The sequence below is a fragment of the Blennius ocellaris genome (genome assembly GCF_963422515.1).
Source record: "Blennius ocellaris genome assembly, chromosome: 18".
NCBI classification, from domain to species: domain Eukaryota; kingdom Metazoa; phylum Chordata; class Actinopteri; order Blenniiformes; family Blenniidae; genus Blennius; species Blennius ocellaris.
In genome coordinates this window covers 772,976-783,521 of record NC_137667.1, presented here as the reverse complement: position 1 = coordinate 783,521, position 10,546 = coordinate 772,976, and the positions used below count along the sequence as shown (strand labels likewise).

Genomic DNA, 10,546 nt, shown 5'->3' with positions numbered 1-10,546 from the left:
GACGAGGCTCAGCCAATCAGAGAGCAGCTCTCAGGACGAGGCGGCTCAGCCAATCACAGCTCACCATCTAGGACGGGCCGGACAGCAGCCTGTGTGTGTGTGTGTGTGTGTGTGTGTGTGTGTGTCCAGTGTTATAAAAGGACAATAATAAACAAACAACGCTTTTGTTTTCCCCCCAAAGAGTTTTATTTATTTGTGTTCGTTCAAACGTAGCCAGGGGCCGTTGCCGTGGAAACAGGCGTGTTCAGAGCAGCTGCAGCTGCAGCAGCGTGACGTCACCCAGGACCTCCGCCAGGCCGACCCGGCTCAGGTCCTGGACCCGGTGTCGGTAGTCCAGCAGGTGGAGCCCGTTCACCGCCACCCGGAAGGCGTGGGCGTCACAGCGCACGATCATCTGCACACGCACACGCACACGCACACGCACGCACACACACACACGACGTGTTGGTATATTCTGTCCATAAATACTTATATCAATAATTTAATAAAGTCCAAACATCTCTTCTTTCTCATGTTTTCATATCAAAGCCATCAGCCAATCACATTTCAGCATCACCTGTTGCCGGGTAAAGAAACCTGCCTGAGGCCTTCACAGTCTAGTTCTGCAGTAGAAGTTCATTCGTTCGTTCAGACCGGCGCTACTGCAGCACACACACACACACACACTGACCTCGAAGTACTGCCCCCCCCCTGAAGGGAACCCCCCCAGCTCCGTCTCCTCCGCCCCCCAACACCCGGACAGGAAGGAGTTCCTGACGAAGACGTTTTTGGCCAGACGAGGGTTCAGGTGGAGGATGATGTCAGAGCCCTCGGCCGGGCGCAGGTTCACACAGAAGCTGGAACACACACACACACACACACACACACACACACACACACACACACACACACACACACACACACACACACACACACACACGTTTGTGATGACATCACTTAGGTGTGTACCTGTGTTGTGGTGTGTGTGTGTGTGTGTACCTGTGTTGTGGTGTGTGTGTGTGTGTGTGTGTGTGTGTGTGTGTGTGTGTGTGTGTGTGTGTACCTGTGTTGTGGTGTGTGTGTGTGTACCTGTGTTGTGGTGTGTGTGTGTGTGTGTGTACCTGTGTTGTGGTGTGTGTGTACCTGTGTGTGTGTGTGTGTGTGTGTGTGTACCTGTGTTGTGGTGTGTGTGTGTGTGTGGTGTGTGTGTACCTGTGTTGTGGTGTGTGTGTACCTGTGTTGTGGTGTGTGTGTGTGTGTGTACCTGTGTTGTGGTGTGTGTGTGTGTGTGTATACCTGTGTTGTGGTGTGTGTGTGTGTGTGTGTATACCTGTGTTGTGGTGTGTGTGTGTGTGTGTGTGTGTATACCTGTGTTGTGGTGTGTGTGTGTGTGTGTACCTGTGTTGTGGTGTGTGTGTGTGTGTGTGTGTACCTGTGTGCGTTGGCGTTGATTTGAGCCTTGATGGCGAGGCTGCGTCCGGCGGCGAGTCCAGGCTGGAGGTGTCCTCTGAAGGGGACGGTCTGCGGGACGAGAGACACGGAGACACACTGACGAGGATGCAGTCAGTCTGGGGGGGGGGCGCCGGGCCACGGGGGGGCGCCGCCACCGCGCGGAGTCGCTTCAACGGAACCCCGACGGTGAAGAAGGTTCACCGGTACACTGGTACTGGTTGTCATGGAAACGAGACACCGAGAGACTCACCAGGTCTCCTGAGGAGGACGTGACGGTCTGGAGGGAGGAACACACACTTTATTACCTGTGTGTGTGTGTGTGTGTGTGTGTGTGTGTGTGTGTGTGTGTGTGTGTGTGTGTGTGTGTGTGTGTGTGTGTGTGTGTGAAACACTTGAAGTTTCTCACCATGTTCTCTGCGTCCTGATTGGTCAGACTTGCTGGTGGAGACGTCACAATCTGTAAACAAAGGAACCAATGTGATCTGTAAACAAAGGAACCAATGTGACTCTGTGTGTGTGTGTGTGTGTGTGTGTGTGTGTGTGTGTGTGTGTGTGTGTGTGTGTGTGTGTGTGTGTGTCCTCACAGAGCTGGGGGGCAGGACCCCCACCGCCTCCACCTCCACCTTCCCTGAGATACAAACAGTGTCGACTCGCTTCAACTCCACCCGCTGCCTGAACTCCACCGTGTGAGCGCCGTTCACCGCCACCTGCAACAACAACAACAACATTGAGGACAACAACAACAAAGAAAACAACAACAACAACAATCACAGTAATGACAACAACAACAACAACAACAGTAATAACAGTAACCACAGTGACGACAACAACAACAACAATCATCAGTAATGACAACAACAACAGTAATAACAGTAACCACAGTGACGACAACAACAGACAACAATCACAGTAATGACAACAACAACAACAGTAATAACAGTAACCACAGTGACGACGACAACAACAACAACAATCACAGTAATGTCAACAACAACAGTAATAACAGTAACCACAGTGACGACAACAACAACAACAATCACAGTAATGTCAACAACAACAGTAATAACAGTAACCACAGTGACGACAACAACAACAACAAACAATCACAGTAATGACAACAACAACAACAGTAATAACAGTAACCACAGTGACGACAACAACAATCACAGTAATGACAACAACAACAGTAATAACAGCAACCACAGTGACGACAACAACAACAATCACAGTAATGTCAACAACAACAGTAATAACAGTAACCACAGTGACGACAACAACAACAACAATCACAGTAATGTCAACAACAACAGTAATAACAGTAACCACAGTGACGACAACAACAGAAATAACAACAACAGTAATAACAGTAACCACAGTGACGACGACAACAACAACATCGTCCACAAACAAACACAGGACGTCGCAGGCGAGTCGTTCCGTCGCCGTTAGCAACGGTGACAGCGGCGAGGGCCTGTGGACCCGTGTCGTCACGGCAACAGGCGGCCTGACCTTGAAGCGGTCCTGCAGGACCAGGATGAGGAGCTCGAAGGAGACCCCGGCCCTGAAGGGCATCAGGTGCAGGATCTCCTCGGGGCCCCAGCGCTCCTTCTGCAGGGAGTTGCACACGATCACAGACTTCTTCAGCCGCGGGTTGAAGTGGAACGCCACGTCGGCGCGCGGCTTCACGCTGCTGCCGCACGTCAGGTCCACCTGGAACCTGAACGGGACGGGAGGGGGGGGGGGGGGGTCAGGGGGTTTCTTGTCCTTCTCTGGGGTCAGAAGACTCGGTTCATTTTCCACCGTCTCTCATTGTTTCATCAGCTTGAAGCTGATTGGATGTTGGAGGAGGAAGAGGAGGACGAAGAGCAGGAGGAAGAGGAAGAACAAGAGGAGGAGGAGGAAGAGGAGGAGAAAGAGCAGGAGGAAGAGGAAGAACAAGAGGAAGAGGAGGAAGAGGAGGAGAAAGAGCAGGAGGAGGCGGAAGAAGAGGACAAGGAAGAACAAGAGGAGGAGGAGGAGGAGGAGGAAGAGGAGCAGGAGGAGGAAGAGGACAAAGAGGAAGAGGAGGAGAGGAGGAGGAGGAGGAAGAGGAGAAGGAAGAAGAGGAAGAGGAGGAAGAGGAGGAGAAGGAAGAGGAGGAGGAAGACGAAGAGGAGCAGGAGGAAGAGGAGGAGGAGGAAGAGGAGGAGAAGGAAGAGGAGGAGGAAGACGAAGAGGAGCAGGAGGAAGAGGAAGAGGAGGAAGAGGAAGAGGAGGAGGAGGAAGAAGAGGATGAAGAGGAAGAGGAGGAGGAAGAGGACGAGGAAGAACAAGAGGAGGAGGAGGAGGAAGAGGAGAAGGAAGAGGAGGAAGAGGATGAAGTGGAAGAGGAGGAGGAGGAAGAAGAGGACGAAGAGGAAGAGGAGGAGGAGGAAGAAGAGGACGAAGAGGAAGAGGAGGAGGAGGAGGAAGAGGAGGAGGAAGAGGAGGGGGAAGAGGAAGAGGAGGAGGAAGAGGAGGATGTTCCCTCACCTCTCAGAACCCGGGGGAATTGAACCCTGAACCAGTAACATCTCTCCGGCCTGCAGGCCGCCGAGGATCGTCCCGGCGAACGGAATCGACTGAGGACAGCAAGTCACAACATGAGAGAACATCTGGAAACAAGACAACATCTGGAAACAGGACATCTGGAAACAGGACAACATCTGGAAACAAGAGAACATCTGGAAACAGGACAACATCTGGAAACAGGACACTCTGGAAACAAGAGAACATCTGGGAACAGGAGAACATCTGGAAACAGGACAACATCTGGAAACAGGACATCTGGAAACAAGAGAACATCTGGGAACAGGAGAACATCTGCACACCTGAGAAACAAACATCTGGACACTAGAGAAAAAATGAAAGACCTTTACTTGAGATGAGAGAAAAGGAACATTTGTGGTGATAATGACTAAACATTTTTTTACAACTTCTAAACATAATTCTTTGTTATTACCAAAATAAAGTTCTTTTATTTTGGTCTTCAACAGTAATTGGGAACCACACTCCGTTCAAAATCTGCTCAAATCTGTCAAAAACTCGACTTTTCTTGGTTTGGGTCGCGACCAGGAACAGTAACTCGGAGTTCTGCAGAACCGAACCCGAGCGGCTCTTCAGTTCGGCTCGAACAGAACAGAACCAGAACAGAACAGAACAGAACAGAACAGAACAGAACAGAACCGACATGTTTCACGTCGACGTGAGACGCGGATCTTTCAGCGAGGCGCCACACAGACGCTCCCCAGGAGACTTCACGAGATTAAACCTTTCAGGAGGTTTAGAAAACCCGGAGTATCCGGGGGGGGGGGGGGGGGGGGGGGGGGGGGGGTTCGGGGGGGGTGGAGGGAAAACTTCGAGCACTTAATAAAAATCTTAAATGATAAAAGTTTTGCTGAGCGGACTTGTGAGACGCGGGCTCCACCGCGGAAGTTTAACGACGGAGAACGGGATAAAACAACGCGTCGGACCGGGGGGGACAAGGGGGACAGGGGGGACACGGGGGGACAAAGGGGGGACAAGTGGGGACAAGGGGGGGACCTCACCAGGTTGGAGAACATCTGTCTCGGGCTGGAAGTCGACATTTCTTTAACGCAGAATCCGGAGCGAGCCGCTGCGTTTTGTTTACTTCCTGGTGTGACGTCGACGCGAACACGCGTGTGCAGGGACGAGCGTCATGACGTCACACGGTGCGCGCAAACAAACCACCGCGCGGCGCTTCAAATGAATTAAACTTCCCCAACAAAAACAAACAGTCGTGTAATAAAAACATTTAAAAAAAAAAGTAGTAGTGTGAAAGTTTTGATATCCGTGAAAATAGAGGAAACCGAGCGAGTCGCGGTGACGTCACTGTCCGATCCGGGAAGACCAGAAGGGTCGTGGGCTGGGTCCACCGTCTCACGAGACTTCACGTGTTCATCCGAGGACAGTCACAAGCTTCACACAAGGAATTGGTGTTTTTGTAAAGAAAACAAATTTCAGTAACAGAATTTCCCCAAAATACCAGGAAGTTTAATCCAAACTGCACAAGTACTTCAGTTCTGGGAAGTGATTTTCACCCGTACTTGATCTCTGTGGAGAAAACTATTGTTTGAATGACTATTGTAGTTTTGTTTTTAATTTGTCCATTTTTTTTTTTTTTAAGTTTAATAAGACTTGTTGATCAACTCGTCACTGATTCAGTTGATCCAAAATAAACTTCAGTACCGAAGCTGAACGTCAATAAATGTGATTTGATCAATCATTCGATGAGAATTAAGGCTCATTACATCACTAATGAAACCTGAACAAGGTCATGTTGGTCCGTGTTTATTTATTTGACCATTTTTATGTAAAAAAATTTTTTTAAATCACATGAAACCTTCAGGGATGGTTTGTCGTCATCCAAGGATCAATAGGACGTCAACAGTGAATCGTTTCCTAATAAATCTAAAGACTAAACATTTTCTCCCCATACAAAGTGGATGAAAGGATCCTCATGGAGATCAAAGGAGCGTCTGTTGCCATGGAGACACTTCCCTGTTATCGTCGACCTACCGAGTTAGCTTCGATACGAGCTAATGGCTATCACGCCAGCTGGTGCGTCAAAGAGGTCTGTCCTCATCAAAGATGGCGGCGCCGTCAGTAACGACAGCGGCTCAAAGAATTAAAACATTTATTGGCACAAAAACTAAATACTGTACAAATCATTAGAAAAAACTAAAAACATTAAAATGCACAAAAGCACCACGAAGTCTGTGGTGCAGGAACAGTCCAGGTGTGTGTGTGTGTGAGGTCAGAGGTCAGAAGTCGGCGTCCAGGGTGAAGGCGTTGTCCGTGGCGCCCGACATGACGCCCATCCTCTGGTACTCGCCCACCCGCTTCTCGAAGAAGTTGGTCTTCCCCTCCAGAGAGATGTTCTCCATGAAGTCGAAGGGGTTCTCCACCCGGTACACCTGCAGGAACACGGCACCACGTCACCCGCCGCCCACACTTCCCTGACGCTGGCCCCGCCCCCCCAGATTCTGGTCCCGCCCCCACAGCAGCAGAGTTCAGTAAGGCGTCTGTGTCGTGCTGCTGCCGCTTAGTCAGTGGACCACTTGTCCTCCAACCAGGGTGGAGCAGCACTCAGCCCCCATCACTGGCTGAGGTCCGTACCCCTGCGCCGCTCATCATCACTCTGCTGCTGCTCATCATCATCATCATCATCATCTTCTGGAAGCCGCTAGCATGCTAGCCAGTTACCTCGTGCAAGCCGTTAGCATGCTAGCCAGTTACCTCGTGCAAGCCGTTAGCATGCTAGCAGTTACCTCTTGCAAGCCGTTAGCATGCTAGCCAGTTACCTCGTGCAAGCCGCTAGCATGCTAGCCAGTTACCTTGTGCAAGCCGCTAGCATGCTAGCCAGTTACCTTGTGCAAGCCGTTAGCATGCTAGCCAGTTACCTTGTGCAAGCCGTTAGCATGCTAGCCAGTTACCTTGTGCAAGCCGTTAGCATGCTAGCCAGTTACCTTGTGCAAGCCGTTAGCATGCTAGCCAGTTACCTTGTGCAAGCCGCTAGCATGCTAGCCAGCTACCTTGTGCAAGCCGTTAGCATGCTAGCATGCTAGCCAGTTACCTTGTGCAAGCCGAGCTCCAGCAGCAGCCGGTCGGCCACGAACTCGATGTACTGCTTCATGAGGTCACAGTTCATCCCGATCAGCTTCACCGGCAGAGCTTCAGTCAGGAACTCCTGCACAAGGGAAGGAAGGGCAAGGTGAGGGCGGGCGGGGGCGCGGCGGTGGGCTTGTGGCGGCGGGCGGAGCGGCGTGTGGCGGCCACCTGTTCGATCTCCACGGCGTTCGTGATGATGGAGGTGACGGTGTCCCTGGACGGCTTTCTTCACCAGGTGTTTGAACATCAGACAGGCGAAGTCGCAGTGCAGACCCTGGAGACGGAGACCACGTCACAACCGGGACACGAGGAGGCGGAGCCTCACACCCTGGAGGCGGAGCCACACACCCTGGAGGCGGAGCCACACCTCGTCTCTGCTGATCAGCTCGTTGGAGAACGTCAGGCCGGCATCAGACCTCGCTTCTTCAGCCAGAAGATGGCGGCGAACGAGCCCGAGAAAGAAGATCCCCTCCACAGCGGCGAAGGCCACCACACGTTCTCCTGGAGGCCACACAGAACCTTCATCATCATCATCATCATAATCATCATCACCTCCTCCTCCTCCAGGTGGAGCTGCTGACTCACCGTAGTGGCGCTCTGGTTCCCCATCCAGTTCAGAGCCCAGTCGGCCTTCTTCTTCACACAGGGCAGCGTCTCGATGGCGTTGAACAGGTACTCCCTGGAACAGAACCAGGAGAACGTCAGGAGAACCGAGGGAAGGTCAGGGGGAGAACCGAGGGAAGGTCAGGGGGAGAACAGAGAGAACGTCAGGGGGAGAACAGAGGAGAACCGAGGGAATGTCAGGGGGAGAACAGAGAGTAGAACATCAGAGAATGTCAGGAGAACCGAGGGGAGAACAGAGAGAACGTCAGGAGAACCGAGGGAAGGTCAGGGGAAGAACATCAGGAAAACCAAGAACGTCAGGGAGAACATCAGGAGAACAGATAAGAACGTCAGGAGAATGTCAGTTAGAACCGAGAGGAAAAAATCAGTTAGATCATCAGTTAGAACATCAGGAGGACAGAGTAGAACATCAGAGAATGTCAGGAGAACCGAGGGGAGAACAGAGGAGAACCGAGGGAAGGTCAGGAGAACCGAGGGAAGGTCAGGGGGAGAACAGAGAGAACGTCAGGGGTAGAACAGAGGAGAACGTCAGGGGGAGAACAGAGGAGAACCAAGGGAATGTCAGGAGAACCGAGAAAATGTAAGGGGGAGAACCGAGGGGAATGCTAGGAGAACCAAGAGGAGAACGTCAGGAGAAGGTTAGGGGGAGAATATCAGGAGAAACCGAGGGGAGAACGTCAGTTAGAACCCAGTAGAACACCTCTCCTGCGGCTCCTTGATGTAGGTGTCTATCAGCAGGCTGTACATCTCAGAGTGGATGTTCTCCATGGCGATCTGGAAGCCGTAGAAGCAGCGGGCCTCCGTCACCTGCACCTCCTGAGCGAAGCGCTCCACCTGGTGGTGGAGAGGAGGAGAACGTGAGGGAACCGGGGGGCGGAGCCGGGGGCCTCCGGGGGGGGGGGGGAGGGGGCGGGGCCTCTCACCAGGTTTCTCGTTGACGATGCCGTCGCTGGCGGCGAAGAAGGCCAACACGTGGGAGATGAAGAACCTCTCGTCTTCCTTCAGAACCTCCCAGTGCTGCAGGTCCTTGGACAGATCCACCTGAGGAGGAGCTGCAGGTGAGGCGGGCCGCACGCCTCCGGGAGAGCCGGCGCCGTGGGGGCGGAGCTTACCTCCTCCGCCGTCCAGAAGGAGCCTCGGCCTTCTTGTACATCTGCCAGATGTCGTGGTACTGGATGGGGAACATGACGAAGCGTCCCGGGTTCTCCTTCAGCAGCGGCTCCTCCTCCTGCGGGGAGGCGCTGCTCTTCCTCGCCGCCGGGGGCTGGACGCCAAAACAGGAAGTGGGGAAACGCTGAAGCCTCCGGCCCGGGATGCTAATGCTAACACAATGCTAATTCTACTTCCTGTTTGCCCGAGGAACCTTCAGTTTCCCCCTAAACTCACTGACTTCAAGTACAAACCACCACAAAACACATGAACGGTGGAAAAACGACTCGTGAGCCTCTGCGGGTCTCTTTATTGACAATCATCTAAATATACGGACGCTCGGCCCTGGGCCCCCCCCAGCTGCGGGGCCCCGCGGCTCTACGCGCGGCCCTGTTGGCGCCACAGCTTCGGCGCCACTCGGCGGCCTTCGGGTGTTTCCGGAAAGCCGAGTCGCTCGGCGTCACTTACCGCAGCGTCCGCGAAGATCCTCCGCGAGGCTTTGGAGGCCAGGACGCGGCTGGAGCTCAGGCCCGGAGGCTGGAGGGACACGGAGGGGAGGGGGGGGGGGGTGAGTGAGGCGGCTGGCGGAGCGGCTGGAGGCGGACAAAGGGGAGCGGCGGCTCACCGTGTTTCTCTTTGTCCAGCGACATGTTCCCAGCGGAGCGACGAGGCTCTGCGGCTTCTGGAGAGCGGAGAGCGGCCGGACAGCATCGAGACACCCGGTCACTGACACACACACGCGGTCACTGACACACACACACGGTCACTGACACACACACACGGTCACAGACACACACACACGGTCACCGACACACACACACACGGTCACCGACACACACACACGGTCACCGACACACACACCGACACCGGGACTGAAACTTTCCCAGCAGCTGCGACGCTTTTTATTAGAATCTTGGCGCGAGAACGCAGCCGACCAATAGGAGCGCAGAGCGTCAACGACGGAGCCAATCGGAGATCGGAGCCTCACTGACGTCACTCAAAACCATCGCGGGAGATTCGAAGGGCTCCGTTTGTGCGGGACGCCAAAGTGTTTGTAACCTGCAGTTATCAAACAACGCAAACCGCTCCGTTACGAAACGTTGAAGAACAAAGAATAAACCTTTATTCGAAGTTAAAACTCTCACTTTGACTCGTTTTATTCCATTAACGTCACCTGCTTTATACTTTTTATTAACAGTTTTTGTGTTAAATGCTTTTATTTCTCCACTTTTTGCACCCAACTATCATTAAAAAGCCACAAGTTCAGACAATTCGTGATTTCTGACCTGTTTTTTTTCCTTTGAAATGCAGAACTTTTGAGTTCTGATCCAATCAATGCAATGTAAAGCACCTTTGAGTGCCTAGAAAATCACTATATAAAACCAATGCATTATTATTATTAAATCAGAATTTGTTTCAATGGACATCTGATTGTTTGACACCAAGGAAGGAAGGATGAGTGAAGGATGAGTGATGGATGAGTGATGGATGGGTGATGGATGAGTGATGGATGAGTGATGGATGGGTGATGGATGAGTGATGGATGGGTGATGGATGGGTGATGGATGGGTGATGGATGGTGGGACTACACGTTGTCATGGTGGTAAAGTTTTATTATAAAAATTTCCAGGCAAGATTATTCAGAATGACATTGAATAACATGAGGTATGTCCTGACCGCTACACCGGGTGTA

At 52.4% G+C, this 10,546-nt stretch overlaps 2 protein-coding genes across 2 annotated transcripts; both read right to left on the bottom strand.

Annotated features, from left to right (window-relative positions):
- Positions 1 to 178: 178 nt before the first annotated feature.
- LOC308143440 (galectin-8-like) lies at positions 179 to 5,094 on the bottom strand. Its single transcript, XM_080514247.1, has 9 exons — positions 4,998 to 5,094; positions 3,943 to 4,031; positions 2,941 to 3,148; positions 2,016 to 2,138; positions 1,838 to 1,888; positions 1,682 to 1,708; positions 1,412 to 1,500; positions 671 to 836; positions 179 to 394 (listed from the first exon to the last, which is right to left on the bottom strand). Exons 1-9 carry the CDS (start codon positions 5,034 to 5,036, stop codon positions 245 to 247), a joined length of 942 nt encoding a protein of 313 aa, XP_080370373.1. The 5' UTR covers positions 5,037 to 5,094; the 3' UTR covers positions 179 to 244.
- Positions 5,095 to 6,233: 1,139 nt separating this feature from the next.
- Positions 6,234 to 9,860, bottom strand: LOC308143198 (ribonucleoside-diphosphate reductase subunit M2-like; the record flags this gene model as incomplete). Its single annotated transcript, XM_080513938.1, is given in 16 exon segments — positions 6,234 to 6,386; positions 7,046 to 7,159; positions 7,249 to 7,305; positions 7,307 to 7,354; positions 7,448 to 7,485; positions 7,488 to 7,539; positions 7,541 to 7,581; positions 7,666 to 7,671; positions 7,674 to 7,759; positions 8,405 to 8,745; positions 8,817 to 8,839; positions 8,842 to 8,968; positions 9,322 to 9,390; positions 9,479 to 9,484; positions 9,486 to 9,535; positions 9,842 to 9,860. Coding segments are annotated over 16 exon segments (1,230 nt in total).
- Positions 9,861 to 10,546: the final 686 nt, after the last annotated feature.

Coding starts and splice junctions, on each gene's coding strand:
- LOC308143440 (XM_080514247.1), bottom strand. CDS start 5,036: ATGTCGACTTCCAGCCCGAGACAGATGTTCTCCAACCTG. Junction 1,501..1,681: donor CGTCCTCCTCAGGAGACCTG/GTGAGTCTCTCG, acceptor CTCGTCCCGCAG/ACCGTCCCCTTCAGAGGACA. Junction 837..1,411: donor ATCAACGCCAACGCACACAG/GTACACACACAC, acceptor TGTGTGTTCCAG/CTTCTGTGTGAACCTGCGCC.